This window comes from Lepidochelys olivacea (genome assembly GCF_965140295.1).
Source record: "Lepidochelys olivacea isolate rLepOli2 genome assembly, chromosome: 5".
NCBI lineage: Eukaryota > Metazoa > Chordata > Testudines > Cheloniidae > Lepidochelys > Lepidochelys olivacea.
In genome coordinates, this window is record NC_140415.1 from 43,020,432 (window position 1) to 43,042,782 (window position 22,351).

The 22,351-nt window shown below is 43.0% G+C and overlaps 1 protein-coding gene across 1 annotated transcript in view; it reads right to left on the reverse strand.

Moving 5' to 3' along the window:
• LOC311521343 (interleukin-6 receptor subunit beta-like) overlaps window positions 1-22,351 on the reverse strand; it is a gene marked incomplete at its 5' end in the record, with an annotated part of 40,768 nt that overhangs the window by 4,639 nt on the left and 13,778 nt on the right. The window contains 6 exons of the mRNA XM_084629624.1: window positions 13,789-13,913; window positions 14,114-14,210; window positions 16,636-16,779; window positions 19,188-19,340; window positions 19,986-20,108; window positions 21,143-21,301. Of these exons, the coding sequence (XP_084485750.1) occupies window positions 13,789-13,913; window positions 14,114-14,210; window positions 16,636-16,779; window positions 19,188-19,340; window positions 19,986-20,108; window positions 21,143-21,301 (801 nt within the window). The remainder of the gene's footprint in view (window positions 1-13,788; window positions 13,914-14,113; window positions 14,211-16,635; window positions 16,780-19,187; window positions 19,341-19,985; window positions 20,109-21,142; window positions 21,302-22,351) is intronic.

The window sequence follows — 22,351 nt, forward strand, 5'->3', positions numbered from 1 at the left end:
AGACTGCTGCACTGGTCATCACAGTATGGGGAGGAGGTGAGCAGCTCTCAGTGGTGAAAGAACAGGTTAAGGACCATTTAGAAAAGCTGGACATGCACAAGTCCATGGGTCCAGATCTAATGCATCCGAGGATGCTGAGGGAGTTGGCTGATGTGATTGCAGAGCCATTGGGCATTATCTTTGAAAATTCGTGGCAACTTGGGAGAGGTCCTGGACGATTGGAAAAAGGCAAATATAGTGCCCATATTTAAAAAAGGGAAGAAGAAGAATTCAGGGAACTACAGGCCAGTCAGCCTCACCTCAGTCCCTGGAAAAATCATGGAGCAGGTCCTCAAGGAATCCATTTTGAAGCACTTGGAGGAGAGGAAAGTGATCAGGAACAGTCAACATAGATTCACCAAGGGCAAGTTATGCCTGACCAACCTGATTGCCTTCTATGATGAGATAACTGGCTCTGTGGATGAGGGGAAAGTGGTGGACATGATATATCTTGACATTAGCAAAACTTTTGATATGGTCTCCCACAGTATTCTTGCCAGCAAGTTAAAAAAGTATGAATTGGATGAATGGACTATAAGGTGGATAGAAAGCTGGCTAGATCGTCAGGCTCAATGGGTAGTGATCAACAGCTTGATGTCTAGTTGGCAGCCGTTATCAAGCAGAGTGCCCCAGGGGTCGGTCCTGGGGCCAGTTTTGTTCAACATCTTCATTAATGATCTGGATGACGGGATGGATTGCACCCTCAGCAAGTTCACAGATGACAGTAAGCTGGGGGGAGAGGTAGATATGATGGAGGGTAGGGATAGGGTCCAGAGTGACCTAGACAAATTGGAGGATTGGGCTAAAAGAAATCTGATGAGGTTCAACAAGGACAAGTGCAGAGTACTGCATTTACGACAGAAGAATCCCATGCACTGTTACAGGCTGGGGACCGACTGGCTAAACGGCAGTTCTGCAGAAAAGGACCTGGGGATTACAGTGGACGAGAAGCTGGATATAAGTCAAGAGTGTGCCCTTGTTCCCAAGAAAGCTAACATTGGGCTGCATTAGTGGGAGCATTGCCAGCAGATTGAAGGAAATGATTATTCCCCTCTATTTGGTACTGGTGAGGCTACATCTTGAATATTGCTTCTAGTTTTGGGACCCCCACTACAGAAAGGATGTGGACAAATTGGAGAGAGTCCAGGGCAGGGCAACAAAAATTATTAGGGCCTGGGGCACATGATTTACGAGGAGAGGTTGAGGGAACTGGGATTGTTTAGTCTGCAGAAAAGAAGAGTGAAGGGGGATTTGATAGCTGCTTTCAACTACCTGAAAGGGGGTTCCAAAGAGGATGGAGCTAGGCTATTCTCAGGGGTGGCAGATGACAGAACAAGAAGCAATGGTCTCAGGTTGGAGTGGGGGAGGTCTAGGTTGGATATTAGGAAAACTATTTCACTAGGAGGGTGGAGAAGCACTGGAATGGGTTACTTAGGGAGGTGGTGAAATCTCCATCCTTAGAGGATTTTAAGGCCCTTTTTGACAAAGCTCTGGCTGGGATGATTTAGTTGGGGTTGGACTAGATGACCTCCTGCCCTAATCTTCCATGATTCTAACTGACCATGAACATACTATTTTACCTACTCATACTTTGTAAAAATCTGGAAGTGTTTTAAAACAACAACCACCACCACCACCACCAAAACAAATACAAAAAAGGCTAAAAAAAAGTCAGATCCACTCTGCTACGGAACACAGCAGGATATGATCATAAACACTGCCATACTAGATCAGACCTATGGTCCATCTAGTCTAGTATCCTAGCTTAGACATTGGCCAGCACCAGATGCGTCACAGGAAGGCGCAAGAAACCCAACAGTAGGCAAAAATGAGAGATCCTCCTGACCCATATAAGCTAGAGATTTCTTAAACACTGAAGTATGGATCTTTTAGCTAGCAATTTGCTAACACAGCGCTGATGTAGCTAGCTCCTCTGGCCCCTGCCCCAGCAGATGACATATGGCAGGCAGGTGTAGACAGGGAAAATTCATGACTTGAGTACACTACTGAGTTCTTGCAATACTTGGTTGGAATATAAGGTCTTGCTGTGATTAGTCTCTGACTAGTTAGAGTACCCCCAAAGCCCTCAGAAGTGTGCTGAAGCTGAGGTCAGTGAAGAACTAGTCCCAGAATCAGATAGCAGAAACCAGCTCCTTTGTGATGCAGCTGTGAATTTTGGTTCAAAATGTTTTATCTAACTTTCATATATTCCAGGATTCTATTAATTGTGTATTTGAACAATTCCAGATTCACGTGAACTTTCACACTCTGGATTTCTCAAGAAACCATCAGTCCTGGTGATTATTGACTCTTACATAATGGACTTTGTATAAGTCAAAAAAGTAACTTTTTTTTTCCTTTTTGAGTTACTTCATGGTTTTTTGTCTTTGTTTTTCACACATTTGCCTCAGTGCATGTTGCATAATGCTTGGGGAAAAAAAATCAATAGAACCTTTTTAAAAAGGAGTCGGAAAATCCCCTGTAAAAGCCTGACACTATGTTCCTAATACAACCAGAGCTTCTGCTAGATCTTTAATGCTGTACATTTACCAGGCACAATTAAAAAGAGAAGACGCTAGTAATCAGTGCTGCTGTAATTCACTGAAAGGGCCCATTCATAAACACTTTTCATACCCGTGGACTGATTCTTGCCACATCTTGGATAGCGCTGCTGTTTCTTGGATCTGGGACAGTTGGCCAGCACAATTTTCTTGACCTGGAAAGACATGCTTTTTAAACTGAGGCTCCAATTAAATGACTGAGCCTTCATATACTTCTGTTTTCATCACAAGTCATGTACATAGTTTGTCAGTATTTTCATGCACATCAGACCAGGATGTCTTCTAGCAGCTATTAACAACACACACAAACACACAAATTGGAGGTCCCAAACTATAGTCTATATTTTCACAGTAAGTTAGTGAGTTTCTGATGCAAAATTATTTAGTGTAATTAACGAGCTATGAAGGCCATCAGTATGTGACTCTCTTTCCATCTATACTGCATATCCACTTTCTCTTTCTTTAATCCATCACTATTTCCTGGCTCCTCCAACCCCCTTTCCTCCCTTGCAGGTTTACTTTGTCTTATCAGTAGCAACTTATAGATCAGTTTCCATTTAGAAATCTGCCCATCAATCAAGAGCAAGCATCTGCTCCTCCCCCATGATGCTACAAACCTGTGGAGGCCTAGGGACTAGAAGGCAGAGTGCAGCAGAGCTATATTAGCCCATGTCACCTCTTGCTTAGGACTCCGACACAATGGGAGATCCACCTACTTGACTGAAGGATCAGACATGGTATTCAGTGAACTAACTGTAGAGCAATAGTGTGGTGTTTAGATGCTGCTTGTAATTATTAGAATTGGGAGCACTGGCTGTTGGGAGTCTGAAAGGACAGGAAACAGGAAGGAGGGGGGAAGTTGAGGAGGCGGAGTGAGAGCTACCGAGGGTGCAGCAGCAGCTTGGTAAAGAGATTTCCACTTTAAAAATAAAGGCCTGTTGAAGTTTGTTAGTATCTTGCCTGGTTGCTACAACATTTTGGCAACGAGGATGGATCTTCTGCCTCTGAACCCACCTGCACCCTTTCTGCAAAGCCCAGGTAAGCCTCCAATTGCTTTTATTGCCTGGATCCATATGTTTGAGACTTATCTGCTTGCAATCAGTGCTACAGAGATTTCTGAAGTAAGAAAGCATGCTTTGCTAATCCACTGCCTTGGAGCAGAAGGTCAGCATATATTTTACACGTTTCCCCTTGAAGATGATAAATATGAGACTGCACTCACTGCATTAAAGACCTTTTTTGTGCCAAAAGTGAATGTAGTAGTTAATCACTACAGATTTTGCCAGCATGAGCAGAAAACAGGGGAGCCTATAATGCAGTATATTGCTTCCCTGAGGAGTCTGATTGTAACTTGTGACTTTGGGAATATGGCAGATGAGATGATTAGAGACCAGCTCATTGAGAAAACAACCGTGCTTCATGTAAGAGAACGCTTCCTTTTAGAACCACAATTTACACTAGAAAAAGCAATAACCATTGCTACCCAGATTGAGTCAGCTACAGCTGAAGCCAAAATAATGAGCATGGATACAGGAGGCACAGTCCAGGCTGTGACTCCTTTGAAGAAAAGTTCACTGTCGCTGCAGACAAACAATTACAAGAGGAAAACTAATGAAAAACCACCGAATCAGCAAATTCAAAATACATGCTTTCACTGTGGATCCCCACAACACCTTGCAAGCTATACAGGATGTCCGGCAAATGTAGCTTAGTGCAATCATTGCAAAAAGATTGGGCATTTTGCTAAAGTATATCGCAGCAGCCAGTTCAATCAACAGGTGCATGCAGTTACAATACCAGATGTTACTGTGCTGAGCGTGGACAAAATCACTACTGCACATATTCCAAAACAAATAAAGTGCACTGTAAATGTTTCTGTCATACCCTCAGGCAAATCACACTCTATTCAGCTAATGTTGGACACTGGCTCAGCAGTATCTATACTACCTGATTCCATCAAATTTGCATTACTTTAAAGATGTGCCTCTTACTGAACCCAAACTTCACTTGGTGTGCTATTTGAAAAATATTGGCTGCTTTAAATCTCAGGGTAGTTAATGGACGAATTGATCTTCCTCAGCAAAGCACTTTTGCAGTACACACACCAGTTTCAGCTGGGACCCAACACCAGGTTGAGGAGAAACTTGGGTGTGCTTATGGATTTCTGCATAAAGTTAAAAAGCGGAATAATGTGATGCTTGTACGACAGAAGTTACGGCGCTTACCATTTTCAGTCAAGGAAGCTGTTTCAGAGGAACTGAGAAAACTTGTTCGAAAGGACGTTATTGAAGAGATTGACTCCTCAGAATGGGTTTCACGTATAGTACTCAGAGTAGCAGCCGTGTTAGTCTGTATTGGCAAAAAGGAAAAGGAGTACTTGTGGCACTTTAGAGACTAACAAATTTATTTGAGCATAAGCTTTTGTGAGCTACAGCTCACTTCATCGGATGCATTCAGTGGAAAATACAGTGGGGATATTTATATACACAGAGAACATGCAACAATGGGTGTTACCATACACACTGTAACCAGAGTGATCACTTAAGGTGAGCTATTACCAGCAGGAGAGGGAAAAAAAAGTGATAATCAAGGTGGGCCATTTCCAGCAGTTCACAAGAACGTCCAAGGAACAGCGGGGGAAGGAATAAACATGGGGAAATAGTTTTACGTTGTGTAATGACACATCCACTCCCAGTCTTTATTCAAGCCTAAGTTAATTGTATCCAGTTTGCAAATCAATTCCAATTCAGCAGTCTCTCGTTGGAGTCTGTTTTTGAAGTTTTTTTGTTGAAGAATTGACACTTTTAGGTCTGTAATCTAGTGACCAAAGAGATTGAAGTGTTCTCCAACTGGTTTTTGAATGTCATAATTCTTGACGTCTGATTTGTGTCCATTTATTCTTTTATGTAGAGACTGTCCAGTTTGCCCAGTGTACATGACAGAGGGGCATTGCTGGCACATGATGGCATATATCACATTGGTAGATGTGCAGGTGAACGAGCCTCTGATAGTGTGGCTGATGTGATTAGGCCCTATGTTGGTGTCCCCTGAATAGATATGTGGACACAGTTGGCAACGGGCTTTGTTACAAGGATAGGTTCCTGGGTTAGTGTTTCTGGTGTGTGGTTGCTGGTGAGTATTTGCTTCAGGTTGGGGGGCTGTCTGTAAGCAAGGACTGGCTTGTCTCCCAAGATCTGTGAGAGTGATGGGTCATCCTTCAGGATAGGTTGTAGATCCTTGATGATGTGTTGGAGAGGTTTTAGTTGGGGGCTGAAGGTGATGGCTCGTGGTGTTCTGTTATTTTCTTTGTTGGGCCTGTCCTGTAGTAGGTAAGTTCTGGGTACTCTTCTGGCTCTGACAATCTGTTTCTTCACTTCAGCAGGTGGGTACTGTAGTTGTAAGAATGCTTGATAGAGATCTTGTAGGTGTTTGTCTCTGTCTGAGCGGTTGGAGCAAATGTGGCTGTATCGTAGCGCTTAGCTTTAGACAATGGATCGTGTGGTGTAGTCTGGATGAAAGCTGGAGGCATGTAGGTAGGCATAGCGGTCAGTAGGTTTCCGGTATAGGGTGGTGTTTATGTGACCATCGCTTATTAGCACCATAGTGTCCAGGAAGTGGATCTCTTGTGTGGACCTGAAAACACCATCCTAGCCACTATGGATGTAGAAGCCCTCTATACCAACATTCCACACAAAGATGGACTACAAGCCGTCAGGAACAGTATCCCCTATAATGTCATGGCAAACCTGGTGGCTGGACTTTGTCCTCACCCATAACTATTTCACATTTGGGGACAATGTATACCTTCAAATCAGCGGCACTACTATGGGTACCCGCATGGCCCCACAGTATGCCAACATTTTTATGGCTGACTTAGAACAACGCTTCCTCAGCTCTCGTCCCCTAATGCCCCTACTCTACTTGCGCTACATTGAGGACATCTTCATCATCTGGACCCATGGAAAAGAAGCCCTTGAGGAATTCCACCATGATTTCAACAATTTCCATCCCACCATCAACCTCAGCCTGGACCAGTCCACACAAGAGATCCACTTCCTGGACACTACGGTGCTAATAAGCGATGGTCACATAAACACCACCCTATACCAGAAACCTACTGACCACTATGCTTACCTACATGCCTCCAGCTTTCATCCAGACCACACCACACGCCCCATTGTCTACAGCCAAGCTCTATGATACAACCGCATTTGCTCCAACCCCTCTGACAGAAACAAACACCTACAAGATCTCGATCAAGGGTTCTTACAGCTACAATACCCACCTGCGGAAGTGAAGAAACAGATTGACAGAGCCAGAAGAGTACCCAGAACTTACCTACTACAGGACAGGTCCAACAAAGAAAATAACAGAACGCCACGAGCCATCACCTTCAGCCCCCAACTAAAACCTCTCCAGAGCATCATCAAGGATCTACAAACTATCCTGAAGGACGACCCATCACTCTCACAGATATTGGGAGACAGGCCAGTCCTTGCTTACAGACAGCCCCCCAACCTGAAGCAAATACCCACCAGCAACCACACACCACACAACAGAATCACTAACCCAAGAACCTATCCTTGCAACAAAGTGTTGCCAACTGTGACCACGTGTCTATTCAAATTTATTTGAGCATAAGCCTTTGAAGTGAGCTGTAGCTCACGAAGGCTTATGCTCAAATTTGTTAGTCTCTAAGGTGCCACAAGTACTCCTTTTCTTTTTGCGAATACAGGCTAACACGGCTGCTACTCTGAAACATATTTATTCAGGGGACACCATCATAGGGCCTAATCACATCAGCCACACTATCAGAGGCTCATTCACCTGCACATCTACCAATGTGATATATGCCATCATGTGCCAGCAATGCCCCTCTGCCATGTACACTGGGCAAACTGGACAGTCTCTACATAAAAGAATAAATGGACACAAATCAGACGTCAAGAATTATAACATTCAAAAACCAGTTGGAGAACACTTCAATCTCTTTGGTCACTAGATTACAGACCTAAAAGTGTCAATTCTTCAACAAAAAAACTTCAAAAACAGACTCCAACGAGAGACTGCTGAATTGGAATTAATTTGCAAAATGGATACAATTGACTTAGGCTTGAATAAAGACTGGGAGTGAATGTGTCATTACACAACGTAAAACTATTTCCCCATGTTTATTCCTTCCCCCGCTGTTCCTCGGACGTTCTTGTCAACTGCTGGGAATGGCCCACCTTGATTATCACTACAAAAGGTCTTTTTTTTCCCTCTCCTGCTGGTAATAGCTCACCTTAAGTGATCACTCTGGTTACAGTGTGTATGGTAACACCCATTGTTTCATGTTCTGTGTATATAAATCTCCCCACTGTATTTTCCACCGAATGCATCCGATGAAGTGAGCTGTAGCTCACGAAAGCTTACGCTCAAATACCTTTGTTAGTCTCTAAGGTGCCACAAGTACTCCTTTTCTTTTTACATATAGTAGTGACACAGAAGAAGGGTGGAGCCATTCACCTTTGTGTGGACTTAAGGGAGCCAAATAAAGCTATTGTGATTGACAGCCATCCTCTTCCTCACATAGAAGAAGTATTTGCAGAACTCTGTGGAGCAAAGATGTTTTCTACTCTTGATCTGCAGAGCGCATACCACCAGGTTATGTTGCATGAAGATAGCAGAGACCTCACAGCATTTATTACACATGAGGGACTATTTCATTTTAAACGTGTTGCATATGGTCTTGCATCTGCCCCAAATGCCTTCCAAAAAATGATGTAATTGATTCTGAAGAATCAATATGGAGTTCAGTGCTATCTGGATGATTATCGTGTTTGGAAATACTTCTGAGAAGCATGACAATAACCTGTCGTCTGTACTAAACTGCATCGGCAAAGCAGGCCTCAAGCTCAATAGGTCCAAATGCAAATTTAGACAAACCGAACTCTCCTTTCTGGGGCATACAATTTCCCAGGCTGGAAAACCTGTGTCACTTGCCAAATGCATGATAAGACAGCAGTGACATATACCCCTCCATTACAGCCTGTTCCTCTTCCTGAATCTGCATGGGAAAAAGTGGCAATGGACATTGTAGGACCCTTTGATACTGCTCCAAGTGACTGCTGTTATACCATCACTTTAATAGACTATTTCAGTAAATGGCCTGAGATAGCGTTTACATCGCAAATCTCTTCTGCTACAGAATTAAGTTCCTCTCTTCAGTTTTTAGCAGGGAAGATAACCCCAAAGAACTGGTTTCAGATAATGGTAGTCAATTTACTTCCCTGGAGTTTGAAACTTTTCTAGCAGAGAGGAACATTTTACACAGAAGGTCATCCCTATATTACCCTCAAGCCAATGGGGAAATTGAACGGTTTAACAGAATTTTGAAAGGGAGTTTGCAAACTGCTAAACTGGAAGGGCGATTGTGGATAACCTTCACTACTGATTTCTTGCAAGCATACTGGGCTACACTACATGCCACAATGCAAAGATCACCCACAGAGTTACTGCATGGGAAACAGAAGAATACTAAACTGAACATTGCTGGATTGTTAAAGGCACGACCTGAGGCCCCAACCGAGGATGATGTGAGAAAAACAGTTGAACAGAACCAAGCAAAGTATAAGGATTTCACAGACAAGCGGTGGGGTGCTAAGGAACCAAAGTTTTAGAGTGTGGTTCCTTCGTTAGAATACAAAAACCTGGAATTTTATGCAAAGGGGACCATAAATTCACAGCTTCTCTAAAAAATCATAGAGAAGAAGGGATCAACTTTCTGATGGGCGAGTATAGAATGCTTCTTTTCTTGCACCTGCCTATGCACCAAGAGGAGATTACGTCAACACCCAGTCTGCACTGGATGACTTCACCTTAGTATCAACACAACAGGACATTGCACTGGAACCAGGGCTTGAGAGACAGCCTGTCAGACCCAGGCTACCACCTGTCTGGACTAGAGACTGTTATGTAGTATCTACAGTGTTTTCAGTGTAACATTTCTGCCAGCAGTATAGTGTCTTGTTTCATATTTGTTCCTGTGGTTAGAACAACAATGTTTATTTTAATTGGGAGAGTTTCTTAAGGGAGGAGGGAATGTGATGTTTAGATGCTCCTTGTAATTATTAAACTGGGATCACTGGCTGTTGGGAGTGTGAAAGGACAGGAAATGGGGAGGAGTTGAGGAGGCAGAGTGAGAGCTACCGAGGGTGCAGCAGCAGCTTGGTAAAGAGATTTCCACTTTAAAAATAAAGGCCTGTTGAAGTTTGTTAGTACCTTGTCTGGTTGCTACAACAAATAGGTACTTCCTCATGCAGACTTGATATAAAATCCAAATTCTAGCTGCATTTTCAGGGCTTAGCTAGTATGTCTGCCTCTGTGCTTAAATCCTATTAGGGTTAGTGGTGGGGGAAAACCTGTGGTGCTTTACCAAGGTAAAACCAAATTCATGAGCCTTGTTCAAATTAGCTTCAGCTGAGGGCCTTCATGAACACCACCTCAACGTGGTTTATAATCTCTTATTGAACTTGGGACCTGAGAAATAACAAGCTTTAAAAAGCTAGCCACCTCTAACTCTGGCTAACTTTACCATGTATGTGTTCAAGCTAGGCCTCCAGGCCTACAAGAAATCAGACAGTATTTGATGGTTAAACTGAGAGGCAGCTGGAGAAAGGTGATACTATTTTATATAAATACAAAACTACTCTAAAATGGAAATAAGTATACATGCCACAGAGTGAGCTGGGCCTTTAAGAGGGTTAGGGCTCAAATGCACCAGTGGCATTCTTGGCTCACTAGGGTTGCCAGGCATCCAGTTTTCGACCAGAATGCCTGGTCGAAAAGGGACTCTGGCAGCTCCTGAACACTGGGCCGTTAAAAGTCCACTTGGCGATGCAGCGGGGCCCCAGGGCTAAGGCAGGCTCCCTGCCTGCCCTATCTCCGCGCGGCTCCTGGAAGTGGCCACCAGGTCCCTGCAGCCCCTAGACGCATGGAAGGCTCCACAGCTTCCATTGGCCAGGAACCACAACTAATGGGAGCTGTGGGGACGGCTCCTGTGGGGGCGAGGGCAGCGTACAGAGTCTCCGTGGCTACCCATGCATCTAGGGGCTGCAGGGACCTGGCGGCCACTTCCGGGAGCCACGGTAAGCACTGCCGAGACCCTAAACACCCTCCCGTACCGCAACCCTCTGCCCCAGCCTGGCGTCCCTCCCACACCCAAACTCCCTCCCGGAGCCTGCACACCCTGCAACCCCCTACCCCAACCCCCTCCTGCACTCCAAACCCCTCATCCTGGCCCCACCCCAGAGCCCATACCCCCAGCCGGAGCCCTCACTCCCCCCCCGACACCCTTGCACCAGTCTGGAGCCCCTTCCTTCACCCCAAACCCCTCATCCCTGGCCCCATCCCAGAGCCCATGCCCCCAGCAAGAGCCTGCACCCCCTCCTGCACTCCTTGGCCTGAGTCCAGAGCCCCCTCCTGCACCCTAAACCCCTCATCCTTGCCCTCAGGCCAGAGCCCATACCCACCCCCGCACTCCAACCTAGAGCCCTCTCCTGCATCCCAAACCCCTAATCCCTGGCCCCACCCCAGAGCCCACACCCCCAACCTGAGCCCTCACCCCCCTGCATCACAACCCTCTGCCCCCAACCTGGTGAAAGTGAGTGAGGGTAGGGGAGAGTGAGCAGAGATAGAATGAGTGGGGACAGGGCCTCGGAGAAGGGGTGGGGGCCTCAGGGGCAGGCCAGGGGTGTTTGGTTTTGTGTGATTAGAAAGTTGACAACCCTACTCACCTCCCCCAGGTGGTGGAAATGCCTGCTGAAGTTAGGTGATAATAGCAGGCCTGCTGTGGGGATAAGAGCAGCCTGTCAAGAGTGGATGAGGGAGACTCCACTAGTAAGGGCTTGTAAGTGAATGCTCTGTGAAAAGTGAACAGGAAGACTCCATGGAAGTAGGTCTGTGAGCTATAAAAAGTGGGAAGGAGCAATAGGAGGCCTGGAAGCATGTGGGAAGAGGCCCTGGAAAGAACGCAGGATAGCCTGGGATAACAGGGCAGACAGCCCAGGTGTTCTGGGTTCCCAAGGCTGGGCATCTGTAGCGGAGGCTGGGTGTGCCTATGCTGTCACTCTGTGAGGGGTTACAGAGACCCTTGCTATTAAGGGAAGACAGGAGTGACTTTTTTTTTTAAGCTGCCACCTGGTGAGGTGATGCATTGAACCCTGTGAATGAAGGGTGGATGAAAGGACCGAGTAGTGCCCAGGAAGGCTACAGCTGAGCCCAGGAGAAGGGTAATGCTGAAAGAGTGTGGTGTGGAAGAGAAAATGAACCCTTGAAAGGAGGACTGTGTCAGGTGAGTGTGGCATGGAAGACTTGTGTGTGTTTGGACTTGGCTTATACTCTGGAAGGGGAGGACTTTTGACTTGACCAGAAGGCCATGGCAGAAAGAACCATCTCAAGGCAAGGGGAAACTGAGGCAGGAGACAAGCCCAGAGCCAGATTGGGTAAGTCTCTATTACAATATGTATATAAAAATTATATCTAGAGTATCATTACCCCTCCCATCCCAGCCTTAATATGGGTCATCCTAGACTGTAAGCTTCTCAGAACAGGGACTGAGACTACCTCTGTATCGCTCTGAGCAACACAAGGCTCCATCCTGATTAGTTTGGCACTTCCATAACAATAACGGAGCTTCTGGCAATTATTTTCCAGTGGAAATGGTGGAGAGCAAAATGTGGAAGCAGGGAAGGAATTTCAAAAGCAGTTAATGTTGGCCTAACTCTGCTCCTGTTGAAGTCAGTGTGAGTAGAATTAATTTAACTTGGACTCTGTTGAGAATCTCCTGGCCCCAATTCTCTCTGCATATGAAATCAGTAGAATAGCACTCTGTATGTGTTTTTTTTTAAAATGATTCACTTTAATATTATCAGTGCAATACCTCAAAGCTAGATTGTATTTTGTTGGATGAATAAACATTTTCTGACTCTGCTCTCATGAGCTGAGAGGCTTCCGGAAGTCACTGAAGGAGTTCAAGCTGTCTGCCTGCTCTGCCTTTAGATGCACTTTTTAAGAAATCAGCCTAGCTCATGTGACTGAGTGAATTCATTTTCTTAGACCTCCACCCTGCCCCCTACCCCCACCCTCCAAAAATATCCTGTCAGAAACAACTGTTATGTAGGTTTCTGGAATCTTAAAAATGTTTATATATTTTTTCTCATGCAAAGGGTAGGGTCAGTCTTCAGGTTTTCGGTTGGTTGGTTGGTTGGTTTTATTTTGGCATGCTCCAAACTTTGAAATCATAACAGGTTCACATGATTTGACACACTATTTCCCAGTGCCCTGACACAAACTCAAGCTGTCACCTCTGGCTACAGAACAGATATCAATGAGCCTCAAATTCTGAAAGTAGCGATAAGCCAGAGAGAGGCCAGAAAGGATGAGTAGTTGCTGCAGGGAGGAGAGTTGTGGTGGAGCAGTAGACCAGAATAAATCATGCCATGGACCATATTTGACCTTAGGCTATGGTTTTGACATCTTGTCTGCTCTAGTCACTCAGCACTAATCAAGTCAGATAATGACAGGAGAAATAGTTAAAGCAGAAAAAACGGAGATGGGGGCAGGGTTCCAGGGTTTCCTTATAGTAATCTATGACAGGTTTTGCATTAGTAGACTATTGGTGCATTTTCAGATGCACACCAATAGTTTACTAATGTGCAACCAGTCATGGTTTATTATTTATTTATTTATTTTATTAGAGTATAGCTCCTTCAGTTTACATTTTGTAAAAATAATATTTTAAAAAGACTGTTCTCTGGGGGAGGGGATATTATGCAACATTCTTCCACTATAGAAAGTAGTTCCTCACAAAATGGGAAAAACCACCATCATGTCTCAACAGGTGCCTTGTTATCTCTGTCTTCTTCCCCTCATTGTTTCCTCTTCACTCATTTAACATAATGTTGGAGGTGGTACGAGATCATGTCCCAGATTTGCACTAGTGGGATTTGATGCACTACTTAGGCTAGTGGGACTTTCTAAATTATATCAATCTGTATGTGGCTTTGAACAATCAATCCACAGTCCTACTGTAATAGGACTGTGATCCCAGTTCATCAGGAAAAATAGGCCATAATTATCAATTGGACAATTATTCCTTGCATAAGAAGTTTTATCTATTTTTGGGACAGTAGGTGGTATTACATACTTATCCCATTGATGTATGAGATGGTAACTGGACTGGCAGCTGTATCAAAGACTAAAACATTCTGAGTTTGTGGCAAAGAAGCCTCTTTAGTCATCTGTAGCTTGCACATTCTTGGTTTGTTAAAGCTGTTCCAAACCCACAAGAATTGTGTAAATTATCAGTATAACTTGCTTTTTTGCATCCTGTCTCATAAGGACTTGTCATTTCTAGTTTCAAATTAGAAAGACTAGTTGTGCAAAAATAAGACATGACTCAACACTACAGAATGCAAGGTCAGGAAATGTACTTATGCTGTGCAATAGCCAAATCAATACTACCCTCTTACCTTCTAAGCATCAATGAACAAATGATGGGTAGAAAAAACATGGTGGATGTGATGCCAAGACAAAGGGCAGCAACAATACCTTCAAATTCCCCTTTATCTGATGAGAGATAAACAGAGATGAAAATCACTTATGGGACCAGGGTTTGAGAGACTGGAAAGAGATGGAGTTCTCTTTGCACAAAGCATAAACCTCACAGTTATAGCATGGGATCCCTGTGATCTTAGCAACAATCAAATCAATAGAAAACTAATTTCAAGTTCCACACATGACTGAATGATAAACCTTTAAAATCAAAAGCTGACCACAGAAAGGAGCTGTATAAAAAGTGGGTGGAGTAGGGAGTACTTTGCCTTGTAAGGCCCCATCTAAGCTATGGGCCAGATCTGTAGCCCCAGACTATGAGATTGCTTCAACCAGCATAATTCAGAGTAGCCCTAAATTAAATCAGGGGCCATTTTGGTCCCAGGATCTCCTCTTTTGTCCCCTATAACTATAACCTTGATTCTGTAATCAGCTGATGACCTGCTAATTTGACCTGGTTACAACAAAAAGGCAGCTTTATTCACAACACAACCATGTCAACCGTGGCTGTGTAACTACACCTACTACGCTGCCTACCATTATTTGCATCAACAATTTCTGGGAAAGTATTGCTAGAGACCCCTTTCTGCCCCCTTTCTGAGTGCCCAGAGGAGATGAACAAAGACCACCACCAGCACAAAGCTGTAAGGAAGTACATGCCATCTTGGTTACCTAGATGGCAGGTAGAGGGTCCTGTATACTCAGCAAAACCAACAGCATTTTAACCTGGCTACTGGAAGATAATCATATGCTGTTGATGTGGTCAATGCATGATTAGAACTAAGTATTAACTAAGTTTTGTGTGGACACAAACAACACTTACAATAAAGTTGGCTGAATTTTATTTTTTTTAAACAGTTGTAAATTTTTTCAGTTCCAAAAAAATGGATTTTGGTAAACAATACATCAGCCATTTTGATAATTTTTCATATTTTTAAATGAGTAAACTGTGAAACTTTGAAAAAATAGACACTTCAAAATAAAAACTCTGAAATTCATAATTTTTCTCATAACAAAATTTGTTGTTTTTTTTAACCAGCCATGTCAGTAACTGGTCACATTCATTTGAAAGTTAGTGCAAATAGAATCTGATACAAACAGTGTGTCCTTGCTTTACTCACTGATTGTACCAAGCTTGATTCCTTAGCGGCAGCATGTCACAGTTTTTAAGGCCAGAAGGGACCAACAGATCATGTAGTCTGACCTCGTGCACATTACGAGCTATGGAAACCCACCCAGTTATCCCTATATTGAACCCAATAACCTAGATTAAACTAATGTAATACAGCCCTCAGGAGACTAAACTATTATGTGCCACAGGTAGAGAGTACAAGGGACTGAGGTGAACCAATGTCCGAGGCCCCTGCAATGGCAGGGAATTGATTTGGTGAGATATATATCCAGATTTGGTGAGATATATCCAGACGATTCTAGCAAGGAACCTGTGGCCCATGCTGCAGAGTAAGGCAAAAAAGCAAATCAAAACAACCCCTGACCCCAAGTTTCCTGCCATCCTGACTTGGGGGAAAATTCCTTCCTGACCCCAAATCTGGCAATCAGTGATCTGGAGCACGTGAGAAAGACCCACCAGCCAAGTGAATGGTACAAAAAAATTCTCTACACAGCCTCAGTGCACTAGCCCACCTTTTCCAGAGTCCCATCTGGGCATGGTCTTTTCTGATGCATCAGAAAAGGGAAGGGAAAAAACTCCGACTACATCAGGGATGGGTGGGAAGGAAGAAATTCCTTCCTGACATCTACAGCTGACCAGCTAAAGTCCTGCATGAGATTTAGGAACATAAAACTAACCCAAAAGGAACTCTTTGGGCCACCAAGCCCAGCCTCCCCCTCTTCCCAAGCAACCCCATCAAATCCCACTAAAATTTATCTAGATCATTCTTAAAACTAGTTAGGTTGTTTGCCTCCCACTGTTCCTGTTGGGAGGCTGTTCTTGAACCTCACTCTTCTGAGAGTTTATAGAAACCTTCTTTAAACTTCCAGCATAAAATTTATTCATGGCCAATTTATATCCAAGTGTTCTCATATGAAAATTGGTTTAAGTTAATGATGAACCATTTCATGTTTGCAGGGGAATTTTAGTTCCTTTCCCATTTCTGTCTGCTTCAAGCCCTTGGTGTGTGGGTTTGTTTGTTTGTTTTTTGTGCCGTACAAAAACTGACCAGAATGAAATTATAGGCCTCCCTCATTGCTTGTCTGCTGAAGAGAGTTCATGGGAGTCTATCATGTTTACCCCTCCTTCAAGTCAAAGGAGGGGTAAACATGATCACCCTTTTCCTAGCTCCGCCTCTCAGTTTTACAGGTTGTTCTACTCATGGCTAATATTGCCCAGGGCTGAGGTTTTGGAATAAAATACCACAACCCATTTTTATGGTGTGAATCAATGCAGCACAGCACAGTCACAAAAAGAACTTCACGGTACCATATTTCAGAGTAGTGAAAAACTGTGAACGACTTTGGGCTCCTTCTCCTGCAGTGGTGACTCCTGAAATCTGTACTCTATAGGCAGTTTTTTCTTTAAGTCCTGTTAACAGGTAGCAGGTGGTAGAAGAATTGACAGCAACAGCTGCAACACAAGAGGGTGAGGGATCAGCAAATGTACAACACTAGAGCCAAATTCAAGCTGTACATAGGAACAAGCCCATAAAGCTGTAGCTGAGAAGAGGCCCAACTTCATGCCCTCATCCCAAACCTGTAGGAAACCATACTCTGCAGACCTTCTACGGTTGGTGCCAAAGGAGGAAGCATTCTGTGGCGGATGCTGGGATTGGGACCCACTATGTAGCCTCTCTTCTTGAAATTAATCCGGATCCTGGAACAAGCAATCTCAGTGTATGGCTATTTGAAGATGGTGTGCCATAAACTTCCAGTATAGGTAATTGCCTGGGTATTTAACCCAAGAACTCCAGTGCTAAAAGCATGAGCCTCTACCACTTGAGCTATCCTTAAAGGGTAGCCATGGTAGGCTCGTATATACTGTAGACCGGGAGGGGGAGAGGGGTGTGAAACTTACTGAAAGTGAGTTTCCTGGGTATCTACTGTTGTGACAGTCGGAATAAGGACTTATCTGAATGTTACTGCCTAATCAGCGTGCTTGTACATCTACATTAAGTGACTACGCCCTGAATTTGACCCCTAATGTAGAATGCATGACTCAAAGGAGCTTGTAGATGCCTGGTAACTGTCAAAGCAGGTGATAGAAGGAACATACCAGGGGGCCTTTTACTAACTTGAGCAATCCTCATTCATCAGGCAACACTCACTTTACTTGACTTCAGTGATGTACTATTCAGGTAGGTATTGGTGTGAGAAAAGACTGTATGTTCAGATCCACAGCTGTACTGCTTGGGTTTAGTTCAAAACTATTTCCTTTCTGAAGGTGCAGTGGATGATTTTGCTGTCACCAGAATAACTTCACTAGCAATACAACAGTGCCCTTTATGTTATAGAATGCTGCCAAGCATTTAGATACTCTTGATATGGAAGTTTTAATGTTAAAGAAAATAGCCTATTTCCTGAAAGCAAAAGGTGTGATCGTAGAGCTGAGTGAGGCAAAGAGTCTGTGAAATGAAGCTTATCATCCTTCCTTTCTGGAAAACCCAGTAATCATCTGTCAGGCTAATTGACATTGCAGTGACTTGAATTGTCACTACACTTCAGCAGTTTTTCAACTCTTTCTGCCGACAAAGTTCAAGCAACCCTGGGATTTGTTTTTTCAAAATACTCAAATTTCTAAGCAGGAACCTGGGGTGAAATCTGCCTTTGAGTCAATGGGACTCTTGCCATTGACTTCAATGAAGCCAGGATTTCATCCACCAAGTTTTGATTATTTTGATTATTTTTTGATCATCCATTATGTCCATCCGCTGATTTTTGAGTTCTAGAAACCAGTTGCTCTTCCATTTTGCTCTTCTACTGTTTTCAGGAAATATTTGTCATCTCTCTTGATATGCAGACTGCACTATCTATGAAAGTTAAAGATCTAAACCTCAATGTGTTGTAACTTGCAGCTTGGAATCTTTCCCCTGCAGACAAGAGCAAGGATATCAATCAAAAGAGAATCTGTTGTAAATTTCTCTGATATGAGCTCAGGTAAAATGGAATCAGCCCACCATTCATTACCTTCTAACTAATCAATAAATCTTTCTTTGTAATTAATATCGTGCCTTTAGGAACAAACTTAAAACTATATTCTTTGGAGTTGGTATTAACTGATCACTTATTTAATCTGTCTTTCAATATGAGCAGGAAACTGTTGAGACTATATTTTATTTTCAGTCCGATAATGCATGATTCTTATTTGCTGCTTATCTTTGACCCACAGTAGAGATCTTCAGGAACTAGCTGAGCTGAGTCATAATGCAACACAGAAATAGTGTGAATTGTCACAATACCTTAAGCTAAGTGGTAAACATGCTGATAGCATATCCTTCCTTTCAGTGTTTAATAGAAATGGCTACTATATTTTTAGCAGCAGGAGTTTTAAGCATCTTAGCCTGGTGGGTTTTACTGTCATGAAAATGGCTGAAGCTTTAACAGCAACTTAGTCACTTGTAAATTAAAACAAATTGTATTGAACTGGAGGGTAATTCTGTGAACCTTTGAACACTTTTCTGAATTGAAAATATGTTGAGTGTTTCTTTCATGGCCTAAATTGATCTGAATTTTGGCCTCCTGTGGTGATGCTGATGCTAAATCTTTAAAGATACATTTCATAATAAATTGAGAGCATACCCTGTAATCATTAGAAGTCTCTGGTTAGTCTAAACTAGTTAGAATATTAAAATGTTCACTGGCAGTTGATCTAGTGACAGATTCAACTGCCACTGAAATCAAAGGTGGATAAAGTTATATGTAAAGGCATTAAATAGCTCAACACTTGTAATTTGTAGGCAATGATTATGTCTGATTGCTACTGCTCTATGTGTGAAATGTTGCTCTTGTCTTTTATGATAATGTGACATAGTGACCTACCCAGAGAGAGATTCTTCATTGTGTCTGTGTAGTTGATTCTGTATCCCTGGAGGAAGCCCAAACAGTCTTCTGCAGGTACTTCAGTCCATTTCACAATAGCAGAATGCTTCATGATATTTGAAATTTTCACAGTAGCTGGACCTGTCCTAGGAACTTAAGCATCAGGTCATTTAAAAATAAATAACTCAAATCATACAGATAACTATTGCCTATAATCCAATGTGCAGCATGCTAATCCATACATAGAAATTGACCGCTGAATGGGAAGCATCTCCCCAGTTTGCAGACTGACACACAGATAACTAATGGCAGAGAAGGGAAAAAGTCCTGCTTAAACAATACCAAAGAAGGTAGAGACATATCATCCATCTGCTACAGATACAATTTCTAAGGATACCCTTACTCACCATAGTCACATTGGCATGAATGGCTACTCACCTAGGAAGGTGCTAGTCAATGTGGGTAAGGGTAGCAGAATCTGGCCACAATCACACACTGCAAGAAGGGACAAAACCCCTGCTCCATTGCCTTAACATCTCTGCTATGAATAGTAATAGTTACTTCATCATATCTCTGGACCTGTCACTAGCAAGCAACTTCATATTCACTCATACACAAAGCCAGCACATCACAGCTTAGAGTTAGGGGCATGACTGAGTGGATATAAGTGTTATGTTAGGTCATCCCATCAAAGATGTTGTGGTGGAGCTCCCTTATTACTGATGGTGGAGAAATAGGAGAAAAAGTGGAAGGGAACAAACGGGGCAAGGGGGGGAATGAAGATTTTCTAGGAAATACCTCCTTGAACTGAGTAGAAGTGGGTCACTCCAAATGTCCTCTCATGTCTCATGAAACTTTCACATTCACATATGTCAGATGCATGCACCATTATTTTGTACAATTTATATGGTTGTAAATGGTCTGGAAAACAATCACGTTGGAATCAGTATTTGCTGAACAGATAAGTAAGAGGAGGGAACTTTCAGATTTTCTGTATAACTCCCCAAATATAGTCTAACAAATTCCAGGTCTTCATGTTAAGAGTCCAAATGTACACGTTTTCCAGGTAGCTTCCTAGACCATCCTCATACAACCTGTACATTGGATTTTTTTTATAATTAAAATGACAAATATTAATATACAACGTTGTTTGTAAAGTATGCCAAATTGGTTTCTAGTCTGCCTCTGTTGCACAGATGGAGCTACAGGGTAGAAAGCAGGAAAGCTCAAGGTCTCTTGGCTCAAGCATGGATTTTTTTTTTCCTGTCTGGGAACTTAAACTGGATGCAACCAGGGGTTGCACACGTAAAAAGAGGATCCATTAAAATAGTGGATGAATTATTGATAACATTTCAATTGTGACCCTCAGATCAAATGTCTCCAATGTACATTGACATTAATCCTGATTGCTCTTTGCCAGTCACTTGTATGATCTCAATCAATATGCAGAATGCAAGTCCTGTAAAATCTTCCTGAACAGAAGCTCTTTGCACATAACTCAGATATGCTGCATAACAAGATTTGTTTTGTTGTTGCGACTTTACAAGGACAAGTTCAGGGGAAAGGGATGAAATGTCATCTACTGGGCAGCCTGTGACACAGCTGTCTGTCATGTAAGTGAAGTTTACCTGGGAGGGCAAAATGTTGTCACTCTTGTTATGCTGCAGCATATAAGCCTCTATCCTGGATTTGGGGGAGGGGGATAGCACAAACAATCTGTGTTTTTATAGCTGCATTTCTTCACTGACCACGACCAGTAGGCTTCCCAGAGAGGACTGAAACTCCCATGTACTTCAATTCCCCTCCCCCTCCCCCATATACACAGAACAAAGAAGAGTAGAGGTGTGAGGAAGGATCTTTGGCTGTCTCATGGTTTTTAAAACTGCAAGCGAAAGAAAGAGGCATGTTTCCCATAAAATAATTGGACAATCCATGAAAAAAAGTTGAATTGTTACCTAGTGTGAAATTTCCCATGGGCTTAGTTATTATTTTCATGTGCATATCTTCTTTACCAGTGCCCCAATCAACCACAAAACACTTTGGAATATATTCTGGAGTCCAGGTGACAACAGTGTTGTTTTCCTGTGGTATGGCAGTGATTTGTCCAGGCAAAACTGGGGCAAAACAAAATATTTTATAGATCAATGCATAGGAAAGCAAATATTTTTTAAAAATTTCACTGTGAAGTCAGCATCCTGTGACAAGTCATAGCGACTATGTGGGTAGTAAGGCTTAATGAACTCTGATCACTAGTAACAATGTAGTTCATAAAAAGTTTCAAGCTAGTCTAGTGCTTTGCACTGCCTTAGTGAAGATCCACATTTGATTTCTGGACATGGCCTTTACTACAAAGGGGGAAGAGAACATTCAAACCTTGGGAAGGGGGAGCACCTCACCTTACTCAACTGGAGTCCTCCCCCCAGGAAAGTCATATGTAGTGCTGCTATGTGAAACATTTCTGACTGGGGGAGACAGTCATGCTGGGCTTCAGATTCAGGGAAATAAGATGTTTTTGTGGTATTCTTCCTTATGTAAAGTCTGACAATAGTAGGGCTGGGTAGAAAATGAGAATTCCATTTCACAAGAAAAGCTGGGGTTTTAGCATTTAGTTTTGTGTCTGGGAGAACCAGAGAAGTTTTGAAACTCTGTGAAAAACCAGACAGAGACGACTCTAGCTTGGTAATTAGGGCACCAAGTTAGAGGGAGCAGGGACTGGTGCTTCCAAGTGAGTGTTCTAAACACCAGGCTAGAGTCAGTCTCTCTCTCTCATCCAATTAATATTTAATTATCTATACAAATTGGAATCGCTCCAACAGGAAAGAGTTGGGCTCCTCCACCCCAGAATACCCAAAGTTCTGGTGGTTAGGACACTCTCACCTGGGATGTGGGATCCCCACATTCAAGCCCCTGCTCCAAATTAGGCAGAGCGGGGATTTGAACCTGAGTGTCTGTCTCTCTTTCCCTGGTTTTTCCTAGAAATTCCATTCAGGGCCTGAGAAACTTTCCAAACAAAAGCTTCATTTGAATTGATACATTTCTGCTAAAAGTCTTGGTTTTGACAAATCAGTGTTTTCTGACTGAAAAAAACCATTTCATCTAAAAATTCCCAACCAACACTAGATCGTGTCATCTATTAATAATCAAAATTGGCAAGACTAAGAAGG